Source organism: Mesocricetus auratus, unplaced genomic scaffold (genome assembly GCF_017639785.1).
Source record: "Mesocricetus auratus isolate SY011 unplaced genomic scaffold, BCM_Maur_2.0 Super-Scaffold_100013, whole genome shotgun sequence".
Classification (NCBI taxonomy): domain Eukaryota; kingdom Metazoa; phylum Chordata; class Mammalia; order Rodentia; family Cricetidae; genus Mesocricetus; species Mesocricetus auratus.
The window spans coordinates 67986195-68006982 of record NW_024429196.1 but is presented as its reverse complement, the minus strand read 5'-3'; the positions used below and the strand labels follow the sequence as shown (position 1 = coordinate 68006982).

The 20788-nt window shown below is 42.0% G+C and overlaps 1 protein-coding gene across 4 annotated transcripts in view; it reads right to left on the bottom strand.

Moving 5' to 3' along the window:
• Window positions 1-20788, bottom strand: part of Rnf144b (ring finger protein 144B) — a 149884-nt gene that overhangs the window by 21310 nt on the left and 107786 nt on the right. For 3 of the 4 annotated variants that reach the window (XR_005880916.1, XM_040755938.1, XM_005066333.4), the window contains exons 3-4: window positions 15326-15430; window positions 4524-4584 (exon numbers count right to left, since the gene is read on the bottom strand). Coding sequence is in view for 3 of the 4 variants with exons in the window: in XM_040755938.1 (XP_040611872.1) it covers window positions 4524-4584; window positions 15326-15430 (166 nt within the window). In the remaining variant the exon portion in view is untranslated. The remainder of the gene's footprint in view (window positions 1-4523; window positions 4585-15325; window positions 15431-20788) is intronic. The other variant, XM_040755939.1, reaches the window with a different exon arrangement.

Here is a 20788-nt window from a genome sequence, read left to right as displayed (position 1 = left end):
AGCACCAAAGCAGTTTTTTTTTTACAGATTTGTTTATTTATTATGTACACAGTGTTCTGTCTGCATGTATGCCTGCATGCCAGAAGAGGGCATCAGATCTCATTACAGATGGTTGTGAGCCACCATGTTGTTTCTGGGAATTGAACCCAGGTCCTCTGGAAGAGCAGTCAATGCCCTTAACCTCTGAGCCATCTCTCCAGCCCCAGAAGCAATATATATATTTGATCCAAGGTTGGCTAAACCTGTGGTTGCAAGAACCACACATGTGAGACTGATCATAAGATGCATTTCTTATCCCAGGTTACTGATAATCAATAAAACACAGTAGCCTCCACAAGGCAGGCTCTGTCATCATGTAAGTGACTTATACGTGTGTGAAACTGGAAGTCTCTTTTGTAAAACTCATGTGCAATACTTCCAAAGACACTTTACATGAACTCCCTCCCTTGGCTTCTTCCAATCTGAGGCACCCGATTTCCCCTCTCATCCTCGTGGTGGACCTTCCCGCTCCTTTCACCTGTGAGGAAGGAGCACGTGAGGAAACAGCTGCGCACATCAGTCTGCAAGCCTGCGTGTGGTGTGACTGAGCCTGCCTCTGGCAACCCAGGACAGGAAACACATTTTAGAGTCAGCCTTCCACCCTGCAGGCTCTGCTTGCATAGATTCATCCATCCAGCATCCTGCAGTGCGCGCTACTACTCGTGGCCTCAAGAATTTCATGTGTATAATTGTACCCATTCCTCTCCTACATCAATCCCTCTTCTTCAAACTTAAATCCACATGCAAGACGGTTCATCAGGCAAAGGCATTTGCTGTGCAGCACAGGCCTGAAGACCTGATTTTCATTCCTGGAACCCACGCACAACTCCACAAAGTTGACCAACTCCAAGGAGAGACCAACTCCACAAAGTTTTCCTCTGATTTCCATACATGCTTTGGCATATATGTCTCTCCCCTTACATTACGCACATACAACATGATAATAATAAATATGTAAATTCAAAAGACATGCAAACAGGAGGGAGATGTGGGAGAAAGGGGGCCCAGTGGAGATATAGTTAAGAGAGGACAATGGGGGATGTGATCAAAGTTCATTATATAAATTATGAAATCATGAATGAGTAAAATTTTTTTAAGTTCATGAACCTAGAATATAAGAATCTAAACAAGCTGGGCATTGATGGCGCATGCCTTTAATCCCAGCACTTGGGAGGCTGAGGCAGGCGGATCTCCATAAGTTCAAGGCCATCCTGGTCTACAAAGCGAGTTCCAGAACAGCCACTGCTATTATACAGAGAAACCCTGCCTTGAAAAAACATTTAAAAAAAATTAAACAAAAGCAATATACCCCAATGGTGACCTCAAAACTTTATGGCGAGCATGACACAGTGTACATGAAGGTGATTTAAAAGTGATTAATTGTGACATACTTCATCAGAGAGGCAAATTCACAGACTTTGAACTTCAATTTACTTCTGCAGAGGAGATCTGGTGACTGAAGTAAAGACCCATGGCTATTTATCTTAAGACTGCTTGTTCGTGCAGCTGTACAAAGCAAGAGAAGCTATTTCAAACTTCTCTACTTTTGTATTCTGACAATTATTAGGAAATCGAAACAGCCTGGGGAATGAAAACTGCCACGAGATCTAAGAACTATATCTGACCCACACGACTATTCTCAGTTTTCAAAACCTGAATCCAGTCAAGCTCAGCATTGGGGGAGGGGTGAAAGGGGAAGAGAAAAGCAAAACAAAACTGAATCTTCAACCTTTGTTTTTCCTACATGACAACCAGCTGCATTTGACACACGCCATCTGCAATTTGTTTTCATTCTGCTGTGTACTTTCTCAACCAGCCAGAGTGGTTTTCCTGTCATCCTCTGACATTGTGAGCCTCCTCTAAAAGAGATACCGCAGGAATTTTTATTATTGTGGGAAATACCACACACCCAATTTAATTTAATTATCAGCTGAAATAAATCAAGCTGTATTAATTTCTATGACCCAATGCATTTTTAATTATGCTAAAGTTAATTTGCCTTTGATATCTCAAAGAAGAGGGGTCCTCTGCAGACAGTTAAAATGCCATTAAACTAAAGTAATCAGAATTAACATCTGCTACAGTCAATATGGTCCATGTAGACAGGGTAGCCACCATCAAACAGACTACTCTCAAGAGAGTTCGAAAGACTCAAAGATTTTTAAATTTGGAATTACATCTAAAATCATTTGTTCTAACACTATTACAAGACCCACAAGAGTTTGCATAACTCAATTTTGGTGAGCTTCTGATGGGCCCCTAAGTTACAGATGGCTATCCAAAAGAAATCACAGTATTAAATCAATGTTAATTGCTGCTACCTCCACGTGACTCTTTTCTCTTTAATATAGCTATGTTGGACATCCCACCACTGTGAGTCATGATCTCTTGGAAGATGGTTAGAGAAAGTAGAATCTGTACCTAAAATAAGGGAAAACTATACTAAAGAACTTATCTATACAATATGGCATACTGTACAGAGTGTCAAGCTTCTAAATGACACTCTAGAACATAGGAAACTAAGGATGTAAACCCTCAGTAAAAGATATAAGTTAAGATGAAGAGAAAACAAGTGATTCTGTTGTATTCTACTGAAAGAAGTGGCTGTTGAGGTACAGGAATCATGAAGCTGAAGAGAAAGTGTGCCTGTCAAGAAGGTTAGGAAGGATACAGCAGATAAACATTGTCTAAAAAGATGGACTCATGACTCATGCTTGAAGAAGTGTCCAGAACTATAAAACATTATAGAATTTAAGGGTTTTTTTATAGAAAAACCTCAATTTCTTGAGCTTGTCCTACAGTAGGACACCTACCTAGACTTTGAAGGCAGAGAAAAATAAATTGTATGTATAAATAAAACTGTTTGATTGATTTATCATGGATGAAAGTAGAGGCATGCAACACCATCTACAGAAGATACCCTGGTTGCAAAGCCTGCCTAATTTTTTGTAATTAGGAAGAACACACTACCACATGTCAAGAAGGTGTAAGTCAATCACAAGAAAAGTTGAACACTAGAGGACTCAAAAAGTTCCACAAAGCAAAACACCACCTGGGGACAGAGCATGAAAATGTCTGTTGATTTTTTTTCACATGTACCTCACTCACAAGGTTATCAACCCCACTTGGATGCAAAGACCTTTTTGTCCAGCTAGCTAAAAACTGTTCTATTTCCATTAACAATGTGTTAATCATTACACCTACAGCAATAAGAAGATGTTCCCTAAGGGCTGTTATGATGATCTCATTTAGAGAAAAGGGACACTAGAAGAATAGTGTGTAATGTAAAGTTGATTAGTTCTTATTACCAACAACTGCTGACATTTTGAACAACAAGACAAGGCAACAGTCATAGGACATGACTTATGGATATTAATATTCATCATTGAGAACCACAGAAAGTTTTAACTTCGGGAGCCATTAGCATTTGTCTAATGTTATTATATGTAAACAATTAGAAGTAAGCTTGCTGCTGAGGGCTAGGTAGTGCAGTTGTTAGGAAGGATGATGGTAGGGAGAAGGAATGCTATTATGTAGGTCACAAAATATCTCTTGATATCAGCTTGATATATCAGCCTTATGAGTTTAATTGGGTGATCCACCCATGACAGAACAAAAATAGCCCAGAACTCATAGACCATGGGACCACGAGAGACTGTAGTTGAGGAAAGTGACCGGTCCAGACCAAGACACTGGCCCTCAGAAGCTTTGTTCATATTAGGTTAGGGTTGGGAATCTACTGAGTGAAACTATACTAAGCCTATGCAGGGAACATTTTCCTCTGGTTTCTCAAATGCTAAAAAGATAGAATGGTTTAAGGGTGGCAGGAGGGAACAGACTCCTTGAAAGGATCTGCTAGAGCCAACAGGAATAAAAACATTCACCCTACAGATAGACGGGCTCTGTAAGGAAAAAGGCTATGGAAATTGCTCCAAGAACAAAGTAAGAACGTATCAGCCCAGCACTTTGTAAATGCTATTAGAATAACACACATCTAGATTCTTAGGTATGGTCGTGACTACAAAAGTAGTACCAAAAGGATGGGCAATGGATAGTTTGTCATGAAGACCAATAACAATGTTTTGGCAGGTTAATGTTTCAGGATGATCGTCAAGAGTGAGAAAAATGGTGATAAAATTCTATTTTGAGAGTTATTTTCCTTCGCATTATTATTATGAAACCATCTTACTTTTGCAATGCCTTTCTGGACACAGCCCAAATTAAAAATATAAAGTAACCAACCTAATGAAAAGTCCATTTCCTGCTAATCTGCATTTTTTCTTTTTGTTTGTTTGCTTTTCTTCTCCCCTAGCTGTGGCTGGGAAAGTTGAAAATGCACACGGCAATTACTGTTTCACACCTTTGTAATCCCCTTGTGGTTCTGAGGACAGCCCACAGCTGCTGTCACCTTGCATTCGAACTCCTATAAAGATGACCTGTGTAAAAACCACGTTCACCACTGCAATAAACAGAAGAAGGTGTACCTCGTTCAAACTTTAACCGCTGATAAAGTTGATACTCAGCCACGGGCACCAGACAGGCAATCTGAAATCAGAGACATTGAGAGAGATGAGATTTCGGTCAGCAGAGGGTCCCACATCACCAGCGCTTTCTGATGTCTTTCTTTGACTCTGCCTCCGTACCCTCTCTCCCAGGGGTCTGGAAACCATTGTCTCTACTTGTTCATGCAACAGCACGTGCAGCAATTTGCAGAACACCCCACTCCTCTTGCCATGGCTAGGCATCTGCCCGGGCCATGAGTGACAAAACTCCCTGGTTGCCCCCACTCCTTGGTCAGCAGCTACTAACCAAGTTTTGGTATTTGGGGCTCACATTGTGTACAGGCATGGAAGAAACTCTTCCCTTCTCTACACTCCCTGAAAAAGAAACTTTCAAAAGACCCTAGCTGTAGCTTTGGATCTTTAAAACTAAGGTCAAGTAGACATTGCCTCAATAATTATGCAAACTTTGTACATAGAAATAGTACACTCTTGCTGGGTGGTGGTGGTGCATACCTTTAATCCCAGCACTCAGGAGGCAAAGGCAGGCAGATCTCTGTGAGTTTGAGGCCAGCCTGGTCTACCAAGCAAGTTCCAGGACAGGTTCCAAAGCTACAGAGAAACCCTGTCTCTGGGGGGAAAAGGAGAAGAAAAAAGAAAAAAAAAGGTACACCGTGAATGACACAAACTTTTCTACTGGCCAAATTCTCTTCACTTATACCACACTGACATTATTGTACAATGGCAACAAGAGAATGTCTTATGACATTACTTGTGACTAGAATCCCATCTCCACTTTGGATAGCAGAATGAACCAATGGTTTCCTAGTAAACAACAATGATTCATAATAACAGAGACACTTCACCTTAAACATCTTTAAATTGTATTTCAAGGGAGGAAAAGCTAACTGCTCTTATAAACTAGAATTCTAAAAATATTAGTTACATTGACAGCAATATATAACTAGGTTGATGCCGCCAAATTACAAATGAGAAATAGAACCATTTCAGATCAGCCTCCCAAAAATTCAACAACTTAATATGGGCCCCTAATCTTAGCCTTGGTAATTATAGCATTAAACTATTAAGCTACTATATGTGCACACTGTTATATACATTATGCATGTATGAACTATAGATATGATTTTGTTTCAAAATACACTTAAATAAAAACATTTTTGCAATTGACAAAACAAAGCCTGCTTTGAGAAAGCTACAGTAAGATGATGTAAATAGAATTGTGTTTAGTAAATGCAGAATATTTTAAAAGAATATTCAAAATATAACTATGTACCTCAAAAGTAGTCTCAATATGTTTTTTACACAATCAGACCAAGTTAACAAAATGAATTAAAGACCACAAAATAAGCAAGTTCAGTCTTTTGCATACCTAACTCAGTATGATAAATTCAATTTGTTATGAAAAACATTCCCTTCAAACTTGCTTTTACCAAATTGGGGGTGGGGTGTTTTCATCTGGTACCTTAAAGAAAAGTCCCTTAGCAAAGCCTGTGAGAAAAATAGGGCCAATTTCATGGTACATGCTGAAGTTATATTCGTCCATTTGCTACAGTACCACACAAAAAGCTCCCCTGAAAGTCAAAGGTATCATGAATAAATTCAGAGTTGAAGAAAGTCCAGGCAACAGACACTACAAAATGGAGCTTGACTTTGTCACTGGTCACTATGTATGCAGAGCAAATGATCCAATGCTACTTCAACTTTGGGCCCAAGTTGACTGGGGGTAGGCATCATCTGGGCCCAAAGTGGTATTCTATTACCCTATTTTTACCCTCCTCTTCTCCAGTGCTACTGAGATCACTGATTCTATGCAACAGTCCTGAGGCCTCCTTACCCTCAACTACAATGTTTTGTGGACAGATGGAAACCTTTAAACCCATCAAAGGAAGCGCCTAATAAAGCTGGTTTTATAATATATAATAGCTAAGCCACATAATATTTATGGGAGACAAGCAAATAGGAAAGTATTTTAGAAACAGGTCATATGTTAATGAGAAAAATGACAGAAAGTGACACAGTAAAAACTACTAACAATAGGGTTGGATGTTTATTTTAAATCAGAAAGGCAGATTTCATCTGACCAATACTTTGTGGCCAACAGGAAAGGCATAAATCTCCAACACTTTGTGTGTTGACCTAGATTACTTTTCCCATTTATTATTTCATAAAGTCAAATATTTATTTAGAATCAGGCTTTGACAAAGTAAGTCGACTTTCCCACTGAAGTTTGCAGTCACGGAGAGGTATTAGTGCTCACTCTGACCCTTCTGGACTACAGATAAAGCCCAGAGCACAGACATTTCTCTAAGCTCTGCCCTTCAGGCTTGTATCTTTTCAGTATGCTAGCCGACATAAGCACTTGGCAGGACATATGGGCTATGCCCAAGATGTGCTCAAGAGTGAAATCACTCAGAAGACAATACACACATCTAAGAGTCAAAATGAGTTACTCCTTGATATTTGTCGCCTCTTACATTTTGTGAATTAAAACCAATGTCTTAAAGTGTTTTGTCACAGTGAGGATTTTAGATGAGAGAGAGATGGATGGACCTGGTTTAAAGCACACACACACACACACACACACACACTATCCAAAGTATTAATTCTTGGCCACACTGTCATTTGAGAGCTAAGTTACAATTGTTTAAAGCTTCCATTAGGACAATTATAAAATTTAAATAATTCTGTTAGGTTCTATAAGGCTACAGGTGAAAGGGTCGCCACAGGTGTTTGAGGATGCTCACAAGAGCCCAAAAGCTGTCAGGCAACTAGAATGAATCCCAGGAGACAATAAATGAGATTATAAAGAGCCATCTTACGTCTACCTCTATCCTCTTTCTTTCCCCAACAGAGATATTCAAAATTGTCCAGAGTCACACTGTAATGCTCGTTTGAAACTTTTTATTCCCAAATAAATTTCAGACTTATAACATGTCGTAAAGGTGGAATAAAGACTTCCCAAGTGCTACTCTCTCGACATCTCCTAAAGAGAACCTTATATAAAAACCATCATTAATTATTTAAAGAATACCATTTAAATTGGTATAATACAACTAAATGATTGCCAGGACTTATTAAAATTTCACACATTCTCCCACTAATGTCCTTTTCCAGTCTGGTACCCAATCAAAGCTACAGCCTGCATCTAGCTTCAGTGTCTCCTGTGGCCGTTTTTTAGTTTATCTTTTCCCCTCCTGCTCTCCACATGTTTGAAGTACGAAGACCATCTATCCACAAATGCTGTTCTTCACCTGTGGCTGTCCTGATGCCTTCTTGGGATTAGATTTAGGTTGTGATCATATGTGACTTGAGGACCATCAGGAGGCACGTAGGGACCACAATACTAGTGATGCTAACACCTTCATTTGATTAAGGGAATCAATGCCAGATTTCTCTGTCCTTTGTAATTTGCACATATCTTGCAGGAGGGTTTTAAGTCAGGGTCATTTTTTAAGTCTGTCTGTCACATGTGAATGGATGCCTACAGAAGGGGGAGATGGAGTTAAGAGTTTGTTGTAAGCCATTCAACCTGGATACTGGGAACCAAACCTGGGTCCTACGGAAGATCAGGAAATGTGTTTAAGCATTAAGGCATCTCTCCAGGCACTTAATTAATGATATTTAAGATAGAGAATGCCCTTTCAATAATTAGGAGACACTCGAGATGGAGACGAAGACACAGAAGACTGTATACACATACAGACACACGTCAGAGATGCAGACAAAGAGAGAGGAAAGGACACATGTGTAATCACCTTCACTAGTTCAGGGCATTATCTGAACAGGTTTTGTGTGAGGAGTTTTAACTGAATTTAAAAGCACACAAGTCGTGCGTTGGTGGAACACGCCTTTAATCCCAGAACTCAGGAGGCAGAGGCAGGCAGATGTCTTGTGAGTTCAAGACCAGCCTGGTCTATAAGTTCCAGGACAGCCTCCAAAACAATACAGAAAAACCCTGTCTCAAAGAAACAAAACAAAAAAAAGCACACAAACACTAGTCCTAGGTGGTCACGCTGTGACTGTGAGGAGGTGGTAAAATGTTTACCCATTTTATACTATACCAATTAAAAATAAGTTTACCTTAGGCTAGGCCAATGGCTCAGTGGATAAAACCACTTGCCCTGAAAGTCTGGTAGCATGTGTTCCATTCCCAGAACCCTCTGTGGAAGGGAAGAACTGTGTGTGACCTCTACATACGTGTGACCCTACATATATCACAGGCACCTTAATAATAAATATAAGTAAATAATTCTACTGTAGCTGTTCCTTTCTTCCCTTACTTACATATTCACTTTAAACCTCTGTAGACACATGGACAATGGATACTATGTCATTCACTGAGCTTCTCTTTTAGCAGGCATCTGTATTTAAGGAAAGTTCTGGGTGTCTTCTGAAGCATGGAGAGATGCTGCTGCAGCTGGAAAGGAGGCTCAGCAGCTAAAAGCACCCGCTGTCCTTGCAGAGGATCTGGGTGTGGTTCCCAGCATGCTCATGGATGCCCACAACCATCTATGACTCCAGCTCCAGAGCATCCAACACCCTCTTCTAAGTGCCATGGACACCAGGCATGCACGTGGCACACACACAGACAAGTAGACACAACACTTACATACATAAAACGTGAATGTACAGCTCTAATCTCTTGTTTGCTGGTAAGAATGAACCCAGGGATGCTTACTAACTTACGCAGCTGCATTTGTGCTAAGTCTTTTCTATTTCATCCAAAGCGCAGCAGAATCAGGAAGCCAGAGTGCCTGCCTATGGGGAGCCAGGACAACTACACTCATGGTATCCAGGACAGTTACATGCATGGGAGCCAGGACAACTACACACATGGGAGCCAGGACAACTACACACATGGGAGCTAGGACAGCTGCACACATGAGAACCAAGACAGCTGCATACATGAGAGTCTACACACATGGGAGCCAGGACAGCTATGAACACGGGAACCAGGACAGTTACACGCTGGGCATCTCCAACAGCCACAGCTGTTTTAAAATCAGCTTTTTAAAACAATCACTGTTTGCTAGTATGGAAGCAAGCACCCCACCCACATTAACACTAACCCATAAAAAATAAAAGGAAAGAGAGGGGAGAGAAGAGGGAGCCCACCCATCACAAATACTTATGCAGAAAGCTATAGGTGACCCCAGAAGACATCTGGGTCATGCAGCATATATTCTTTTGAATGAGAACACAAAAATGTCATAGCTAATTCTAAGTTAAGGACAGATTTCAAGAAGTACTGCCTACTAGTTTATAAAGTCTGGCCATTAGGAAGAAAAAGTCAAGATGTTATTCAGGTTTGGCCCTTTCTTTTTTTCTTTTCTTTTCTTCCCCCCAACCCCCCCATACAGGGTTTCTCTGTATTGTTTTGGAGTCTGTCCTGGAACTTGCTCTGTAGACCAGGCTGGTCTTGAACTCACAGAGATCCTCCTGCCTCTGCCTTCCAAATGCTGGATTAAAGGCGTGCGCCACCACCTTCCGGCTCAGGTTTGGCCCTTTCAATCAGCTGCTTAAAAATAAAGTAAAGGACACAGGTTGAACAGTAAACTACAACAGATGAATGCCACTGGCCATGAATAGACTGCCACGACCCATCAAGCAAGATCTGGGTCATTCGTGAGGTGCTGTCACTTGCAAACGTGGAGGCAGGAAAGATCACTTGTACACAGCTAACACAGAAACTATCAAAGCCTTCTGTCTCAACCCCCAAACACAAGTGGCCCCTTCTACCAGCAGAAAGGAATGCGCTAAACACTAAACACCAAACCCTAAATGGAAAGAGCCAGAGGGCATCACAGCAGGAGGGGGCGGGGAGGAAAGGCTCATCCTGGAACCCAAATCACTGCTTACAATTGTCCCGCTGCACACCTAGGGGTTAAAAGACACACTTGTGTGTACAGCTGAGATAGATTCAGCTAAACGGCTGCCTAGTGTTCCTGTGTAGCTTTTAAAGGATCTCAGAGATTTTATCTTTCACTTACTTGGGGCTTTAAATACATCTCAAAATGAAAATTTAAATGTGTTCAAAAAGTAAATTTCAGCTGGGAACCTCAAAAATATCTCTTCACTCTGGTTTGGCAGATGCCTTTGTCCCCTCCCGCCTCCAAATGTAGCTTGCTTTTCTCCAGCCCGCACACATCACGATGGATGGTTATTAGAAACACAGTCAGTCCCTTCCCATTTGTACCCCGCCGCCGCCACAGTCAGGGGAACAGTCTCACTAGCCAGGGCATCTTCATCCTTCCATCCTTGCTCCCAACCGCGGGAGGAGAGGCTGTTAAAGGGGCAAGGGCAGCCGTGAAGAACGTTTGCTTCCTATCGTTCCAGCTGCCTCTCCCAAAGCCACCTTAAATAAACACTTCCCCGAGGAAAAACGGTTTTGCACATGTAACCTCAGATGTCCTTAGCCCTCCTCCTTTTCCCCATGCCTCTGGGTTCTACACTCTAAATCCCTTCCTACAGAAGTTCTGAGCCCCTGCTCCTGGCAAGGCCAACTGTACCCACCCTTCCTCTGGTGCATGCTGGGAGTAAAAGGCAGGCTGGTTGTTCTAGGGCCCCAGGACTTGGAAAGAGGCCTGGTGCCTGAGAGGTGGGTGAGAGGCGCGTTTCTGCTTCCCCTGCCAGCCGCCAGTCGGGAAAAGCCCAGTTTCTTTGGCCGTGCAGTGACAGGTACTGTTCAAATGGTTTTATGTGCTTGTCACACAGCACAGACGAAACACGGCAGGCTCTCCCAGCAGGGGCATGCTCCTTCTCCAAGGCTGCAGGGAACTGCTGGGATGATTAAACATCGCCTTTCAATACAGAGCTTCATTTAAGGTAATGATGACAGAAACAACAGTCTGCATCCTGTGTTCATAATTCCACGTTGGACAGGATCCTGGTTCCGGTACATGGGAAAACCCTGCGGAGCACTGGGTGAAAGTACCAGGTGATGCAATGGAGGAAAACATGACTTTCCCCGGCTCCCAGAAAGGTCACCTCTAAGCCACGAGTCCCTGTCAATCACCAGCCTCTGGGACAATGAAAGGGAAGCTGCCATGTTCTCCTGTCTCCTGTGTAAGCAGACGGGGCTTGGACCGGGCATTAAAATGCTTTTCTAATGAGGCTCTTCTTGACAGATAAACACAAAGAGGCAGAGCCGCAGCTGAGCCCATTTAGAGGCTTCAGGAAGACTGACAGGGAGCCCTGCCAAGCCAGCAAGCCGGACCTGCACAGGACAGCGCACACACAAAGAGCTTAAGCAGCTGTAGCCAGAGTTATTTCTAACAAGTATATTAATGTGTTACCTGTCTGACTAAATGTCGTCCTCGAGTGCAAGGAGGAAGACAGTCATGGCGGAGTCCAGTCATAGGAATGGGCCCCACTGTGACAGAGGCACACCCGCAGACTATAGGCCACGTAGTAGCATAGGGATCACACAGAATGAAACCACCACATTAGGAAGGGGGCGGCACAGGCCCGGTTCACCTGTGTGTGCTATTACTTTTAAAGGGAGAATGAATCCCAAAATAACAGACAAAAGCTAATCAGATCTCCAATATAATCTCGGCTCAGGTCAAAGTTCCAGATGAGAACCACCCCCACTGCCATTACGGTTTTAGCACTGGAGACTGCCAAGTCTAGCAGGTGGGTTAAGAACTTGACTACTATAAGCTGAATCCTCATCATTAGCTGGGCTCTCTGTAAAGCCAGTGAGAATAGAAATGGCCCACAAACTCCCTGGCGAGTCTTACTGTTCACCTAATGAGAAAAAGACGTGGTAAATTTTAAATTAGTTTAGTACGGAATAGTTTTGTTCTGTTTTCCCAAGTATACTTTGAAATTTTTATGAATTTTGAGAAATATTATGGGTTTGTTTGGTTTTAATATAGCCTTAAAGTAAAATTGCTTTGGGGTGAAACACTAAATACAGCTAGTAGCAGCTAGAAAGGAGAGAGAATGTGTACCGGGAAAGAATGGGCAGAATGTACCAGGAAATGGGTATGGAAGGGCAGTCAGAAAACTTAAGGTCTGCTCTGTGAAAGGCTCAACTCCCCACGTGTCCGAACACACTGGCCCTCACCGTCAGCATCCAAGGTGTCAATGAGGTGCTGCCATGTAAAGTCCGGGGTACCACCAGGGTGCAACTAGGCTTTCTGCAGTGACGGACATTCTCTGCTCTCAGCTGTCAATCATGTAGCCATCATGATTAACCATGAATGGCTATGAACACTTCAAAGCAATTAAGTGACACACCAGAAAGATTAAGTTTCTTTTATAGACTTTTAATTAAGCTACAATTAAATTTCCACATCTGATTGGCAACTGCCAGACTGGGTCTAGATTAATTTCATAAGCTTTGTTTGAAACCTCACCAAACTGTTCATTTATATTTAATAGATTTTCCATATAGGAATTAAACAAAATTTCTCCCAAACACAGCCTACCCCACATCTCTTGCATTTCACTTTTTTTGTTTTGTTGCTTGGTTTTTCAAGACAAGGTTTCTTTGTAGCTTTGGAGCCTGTTCTGGAACTCTGTAGACCAGGCTGGCCTCAAACTCAAATAGATCCGCCTGCCTCTGCTTCCCAAGTGCCGAGATGAGAGGTGTGAGCCACCACAGGCATTCCACTTTTATAACTGTCTGACTCATTGCAAGCTCTCTGCTAGGTCAGACACTCCTCCAGCATGGTGCAGGATGCCTTGGTCTCCACTCTGTCCCTGCACCTTGTGCTCTCTGTATGTATCCTTGAACCAGGTAAGACATCAGAGAAATGAGGCAGAGAGGACAGTGCCAAGATGGATGCTCTCAGGTACTTGGACTCTTTTTAAAAGTGATTCAGCTCCGTAACACCAGTGAGCAGTGCGGTAGGCAGCCAGTCTCTCATACTTTAGTCTCTCATACTTTAGTCTCTCGTACTTTAGTCTCTCGTACTTTAGTCTCTCGTACTTTAGTCTCTCATACTTTAGTCTCTCATACTTTAGTCTCTCATACTTTAGTCTCTCATACTTTAGTCTCTCATACTTTAGTCTCTTGTACTTAGCAGTGATTCTTGGGGCAGGATGTACATGTTCAATACTTTTAACAAAACTTTGGCTTCAATATTTTCTTAAAATGAGTCAATTCTACATCATTAGGTACTCCTTTATGCTTCCTTTTAAGACTCTTCTTAAAAAATTATCTCACATATACCAATGTTCATAAACTGCATACAGGACAGACTGAGTCAGGGTGGGAGTATATATACCACTTTCTCCCGGCTTTTCTAACAAATGAAAAGATATGTGTAGGGAGAGATCTTTGATACCTGTGCCAAGGACCATGCCCGCTTTGGGCATGTCTACAGGCGCATACGGACATGGGAATAAAAGGCTGTGCAGGGGAGCCTCACACTCTCTTACGGGCTTCCGGTGATCCGGTCTTGGAAAGCTGCTGACTCACCTGGGTGGCCAGTTTCTCTTGTAAATACCTTCCACAATAAATAGTTAGCTATATCCTCTTCAAGCATGTGATTTATTTTACAGTGGCAGATGTGAAAAAAAATGTGTATTTAGAAAGATATATATCTATACGTACACAGATATCTCCCTATATACACATTTACATCTACTCTCACACTGCTGAGCCCCTAATTCTCAAGCTTTTGCTGTACTTTTGGTCTACCTACTTTAGGAGTGAACCCCACAAAGCTATCCGTCCATCAGGGCGGGGACAAAGTAGAGATAAAAGGAAATGAAAGGAAAAGGGGCTTCCCTTTTTTCTCCTGGAAGCCAGGCACGCTTCTAACTCCTGGTCTGTGCGACTCTCTCTCTCTCTCTCTCTCTGGTAAATAAATATATTGTTTTCCATATATAACATCGAATATCGTTATAACCTACTTTGTGGTGGTCAAGAGAACTGGATGAGAAGTCTAGTTCTTTCTAGATAAGTTCCTTGAGAGGTAAGTCACTTACAGCCTCTGGACTTGAGTTTCTGTAGCTAAAGAAGACACCCAACTTCACGAGGCTTGTGGGAAGGGTTAGCTAGTACACAGGCCAGAGAAGCAACAGGAAGATATTAAACAGGTGCCCGGGGCTCATTGAATGGACAGTTGATTTCATCAGTTTCTTGGGAGCACTTTTGGAGGATTGCACATTCTCTTACACAAGACTTCATTATATTCAGGCGAACAGAGCCTGAAGGTCCAGAGGAAGATTTCAGGCCAGCCAATGGGGGTGGGGAGTCAAACAAACAAAAGAATGAGATAAACTGCAACCTGGAGAGATAGGGAAACTTGCTCCAAGAGGAAAGACCTACCTGATGCCCGAGGCAGCCCCACTGAGGCCTCTCTCCTCGCTCTTTGGAAATGTTTCAACCTCGGGCCACCTCTGCAGAAGGCTACATTATGAAATAAGCAAACTCCTATACACCTGTGATCATTTATATATTGCATAACACCCTCACTTATGGTCTATATATCATCAGAGTTTTCAGGCTTATGAGACCATTCGCTGAGCATCCTCCAAGCCTCGCCCTTGGTAAGTTTGATTTCTAGCATCTTCGCCTGTTTTAAGAGCTTCTACAATGCATGAGATGGCATACATAAACAGAATGGAGATAAACGGCCGTGCTCACAGCTTGTATAAAAGATTCCAGCTCCGTATGGCAATAAAACACTCCTTTAAAAAGTTAACCTCTGTATTTTGTCGCTAACTCCCTAGTAGGCAATACTTAAGAGTCAGGATGCTAAGACATAATTCAGCAGGGCAGAAGGGAAGGCCACAGCGAGCATGCATACCTCCGCTTCCTGCAGGGTCCCGTGGTTTATGCACACCATGTCAGGACAAGTGATGGGAGACCCACACCCTTCTCGGATTGAAAGCATCATATACTGTCGCAGGCACTAGAAGAAGAAGAGAGAAAAGCAGATATTTCAAACGTCATATCCACTACAGTAGCGCAAAGGTTACATAAGAGAACATCCACAGCGTCTTCCTAAATTGGCTGTCCTGGGCTTTCTGTACTCAGGAAACATAAGTTATCACAAGTGTGGGTACTAAAGAGCCATCACTTTGGAAAGAATGCAGAGCCAGGCGATTAATTACAGATGACTTCATTTTAAGCGTTTATTCAAGTCAGACTCCCACGTGCTCGCTCGGTTTGTCAGCCATATACTGGGGAAGGAAGACGCGTTTTCAAATTCACAGCAAAGGCCTCCATGTTTTCTCCCTTTTCAAACCTGATTTGCTTTCCCAATTCTGGTTTGTTTGTTTGTCTTAATTTTTGGATGTATTATTTTATTTTATGTGTATGAGTGTTTTTCCTACCTATGTGTCTGTGCGCCATCTGTGTCACAGAAGTCACAAGGGGACCATCCCCCCCCCCATTTCTCTAGCAGCTCCAATTCTGTTTTTAGTCTAGTGGACCTCTCTTATAAGTTTACCTGAAAGTAGAATGGACCTCACTCTGGGGTCCTGGAACTAAGCTACCCAAACAGAATCAAAACACTGGTAAGGACTGAGTTATTTATAGAAACGAGTCAAGGCTCCCTGCTGGCCACTGATAGCAAAGACAGCTTGAAGGACGAGGCCATCCCAAAGACAGGAGCCTTACTGGATGCCATGTTGAGGAGGATTTTATTGTGTTTTGTTTTCTTTTGTTTTGTTTCTGAACATAGGGTTTCACTATGTAGCCCAGGCTGAACTAGAACTTTTAATCCACCTGTGTCAGCCTTCCAAACTGCATGCCCCACCAGGTCCTCCTTGAGGAGCTTTGGATAGAAAAATTAAAGAGTCACCGGGAAACCTGGGGAAGAAGAAATTCTCCCAAGAGGAGATGACAAGGGACACTCTCCACAGACTTGGTACTTATTGATTATTGCACCTGGACCTTGGGCAATGGGTAGAGAGAGTGTAGGAAAGGGGTAGGTCATACCATGTAGACCTCCAATGCCCTCTTTATCCTCCTGACTCAAATACACATGCCCAAAGGGAAAAGAAGGCAGACGCAAGATGAGTTCCACATGCACAGGTGTGACCAAATTGACTTTGAAAATATTCAGAACAAAGTGTTATGGCGTTGCTGGCACACATGGTGTAGTTCGGTCTTCAGGGGTCATACACACACACACACACACACACACACACACACACACATTTCTTGCTTGTCATTATTTTCTTATCAACTACTCTCATAAACTATAGGTGATTTAAGTCACATAATAAGTTATGTATAGATTATACACCAATACTATGCAAACTACTTTACACATTAGGCATTTGCAAGATTGCAGGTTTGGGTATCTTGGAAGGAATATTTGAACTACTTCCCAGCAGACACCAACGGACTACTACGGCTCCACCAAATAAAACTGAAAAAATCCAAGATCTGGCTCTTCAATTTCTACTAATTCCTAATTAGTGAGCCTTCATTTATCTATTTTCATGACCATAAAAAAAAGAAGTCAAGCTCAAATATTTGAGGAGTATGCCCAAATACAATCTAGTTAACTTACAAAATGATTATTTATAGCTGAGAGTCTTTAAAATTTTTACACATATGTATCAACCCTATGCTTTGAAAGCAGGGCCAGCTGGGCATGGTGGCGCACAACTTTAATCCCAGCACTTGGGAGGCAGAGGCAGGCGGATCTCTGTGAGATCAAGGCCAGCATAGTCTACAGAGTGAGTTTCAGGAGAGCCAGGGCTACACAGAGAAACCCTGTCTTATAAAAGACAAAAAAAACAAAGAATCAGTGCTGTGCAGCATTACATAAACCATTAAATCAAAGTCTGTGGTCAGAATTCAGCACAGAATCATGAAATCTATGACTTTTCCTGACCTCTGAAAAATTAATTTTCTTCACGTGAAGATGAAACCCAAGCATCACTGTTATATTTCATTCAAAATTGTGTATTTTTCTAATTGAAATGACTAACAAATCAGTAAGTGTGGGCAACAATGCAATCCAGATGTGTGTCTCTTCGAGGAGTTAGAAGTCCCCTTCTACAAGGAAATTTCTTCCATCACAGCAAAACCCAGAAACTAGCTTAAATATCCATCACAGCCTATTCAAATAAATTTTTCAAAATCATGAAAAGGATTTTCAAGTGATAGTTAAATGACATGAGAACATGCCTTTGACAAAGTATAAAATAGGGAATGGGTATTGGGGAGTGGACATCTACTCCAATCACTTTTATCCTACAAATGACCTCATTATAGATACTAAATATTAACTTTTACTTTCTTGTTCAAGAAATGGTCGACAGTTCCGCTCTAAGATTTACGGTGGCAACCAGGGTCAGTTCCAGGGGCAGTGATCTGTAGGAGAAAGCAGTATCAAGGCAGTAAGGGAATGATCTCCTACAGGCAAAATTCTAGAGGAACTGTACAAACTGTACACTGGATCACACAAGGGCTGTCATCCCAAGGAACCCTGCGAAGGGCTGCCTACCACTCTGCTTCTAGAGACTTCCCTGTCTCCCATCAGCCACAGGGTTCCAATATTATTGCCTTTATCCTGTCCTGCCAGCTGCCACTGAGAAACTGAGGTAAACAGGCTCTAAAAATATGTGTTGTCCAGGCTCAAGGGGAAAGTGTGTGAAGAAAAAGTGATACTGTGGGGTAAGCTTCAGAGCATAGCAACATAGCAGCTGAGGGTTACATCTGCTGGCAGAGGCACATGACTCCACCTAGGGCCCAGATGCTTGCCCTCATTATTTGTTTTAACTAGGGAAGATAATAGTCCGTCTAGTCTAGTTATAGGGTCATCTGTACACAGAGAGAGACAGAGACAGAGACACAGAGACAGAGAGACAGATAGAGATAGAGACACAGAGAGAGAGAGACAGATACACATCCTTAAAACGAGGCCTTTGTAAGTTTCTGAATTGCTTCATCTTAGACCAGTCCACCCTTTGGAATTCTGACATCTCCTTTCCAGACACTCTCCAAGGAACCGGTTAAACCACCTGGGGCAGAGAAGCTGCCCAGACAGAAAAGGTGTGTGAGCCAGAACATTCCGCCAGCCTGGAGACACACTTCTCCTCAGGACTCTCAGAGGGTACAGAGAAAGCTTAATGTTATGTAGTAACTAAAGAGCTATCACTCAAGTTTAATAGGCAAAAATAATTACCTAAACTTACATTGAAAATTTGTACAGTTGAACCATCAAGGTTCCCCCGCTGGCTTATAGTAGATGCTCCATTTGCTAACGCCAGGTCCACACATGTTTTGTAAACCATAATACACCAACTAATGAATTTAGAAGATTTCCACACAAGCATTCCCATGTCTCCAGAAACTACAGTGTGCTGTGATTTTTGGAGCAAGGTCGGAGCTGTATGCAAGGACCACAGGTGTTGAGTCCTTTTGTTCTGAGACTCGTGTTTGAGATGCAGATGCATTAGTGTAGGTGGTTAAGCAGCTTCGAGCTCAGGCACATGACACGCCATCAGTGTGGGCATGCATTTCACCCAAAAGCAGGGGAAGAACAGTTAGTCCCAGTCACTGCTCCTCATAGCATTTTTCAAGTGCCTGTGTTCATGGTTTCCATTAGCCTTCACTGAAAGATACCATCTCAAACCCTCTCTTCATCACTTGGGCTGGCTAAAGAAGCACAAAGCAATCGAAAACATTTTACAAGAACTAAACAAGTCAAGCTCAGGTAAACAATTAATAATTCTGGGGAAAAAAAAAACAAACTAGCACCTAGCTTATACAGAAAGGGAAACACACAAAGCTACCACCATTTGCTACGTTTAACAATCGCATGTCATTAAACTTGAGCAGTGTTCAGATCTTGCAGTTTTCCGTATGACTGACAAAGTCTAAAGGGGATGTTTCAAAAACATTTCAAAAGCCCAGATGACTAATGAAGGGGAGAACTGGTCCTTTTGTGTAGCAATCTTTCACTTAAATGGCTTGAAGGAGCATAGACAAATACTTGAAGACCGAAAGGGTCATAAATAAAACCAAGACTCCTTGTCTCACTCGCTCCACAGCCCACAAGGATTCCGATGTGATGTAGTCAAGCATTCAACCACCAAACACATGGTGAGCCAGGTGATTCGTATTGTTCCTTCCAATTCAGTCTATGACTTAGGTCAATGGAATTTTTCAAGAAAGGGGTTTTTTTTTTTCAAAGTTGTTGTTCACACTATGTCAAAGGACATGGTGTTCTCATCTATCTTAGAGACATGGCAAAAAAGCTTGCAATGAATCCATCTAAGAACAAGCTATGGGCATAGACAATACAGTCATAGGTAGATAATAGGTAGCTGGATAGATGACAGATAATTGATAGGTGATAGATAGATAATTGATAGGTGATAGATTACTGATAGATGATTAATCAGTTATAGATGATAGGCAGATGATAGGTGGACAGATAGATAATAGATAGATGATAGACAGATAGGGGATATATAGATGATCGATAGACTGATTGATGGCTGATAGGGGATATATAGAGGACTGACAGACAGACCAATTGATGGGTGATAGATTTCTGGTTTTGTGTGTCCTTTACTAAAATGCTTGTTTCACCCAGAGCTTCCATCTGTACCTTGTCAGAAAGCTCTTCCCAGCTAAGTCCAATTCCCTACCTCTATGGGTCTCTTTACACAGTGTATTTCTGGTCACTTGACAAGTATTGAATGTTCCAATCAAGTGTCTTTCCATTTATTTAGTCTCTCTTACCAATAATGTGTATCTTTCAGAGTATCCATTTTACATATTTTCATTAAATCTATTCCTCGGTCTTTCATTCTTTTTTAAATTATTATAAATGGAATTATTTTTCCACAGTCCCACTGTGGACTTTTGTACACTGTCCTTGTCTTCCGTCACCTCACTAAACTGATACCTGGGATTTTAAATCTGGAGTGATGGCAATGTGCAGCCATGTCTGAGGATGTACTCTACACTACCCACACCCACCCCAGTGTTACTTTGGGAGACACAGTTATGTCTTTCATTACTGCTGTATCACTAAGTGATGTTGACTGAAATGAGCCTCAGAGAGATGAATCTTCTCCATCAATATCCACAATGAAAATAGTCTGCAACTAGTTCCAGGTGAAGGACTGAAGGAAACTTAACGAGGAAATTATATTAACCATATTTAAATACCTTTCCTTTAGGGAATCTTTAAATGCTTTAAAATGGTTCTGCTGCTCTTTTCTGGAAAGGGTACAAAGCTCTGCTCCGAAAGTCTGAGAAGAGTCATTCAATATGGGGGATTAAGTCTGGGCTCCAG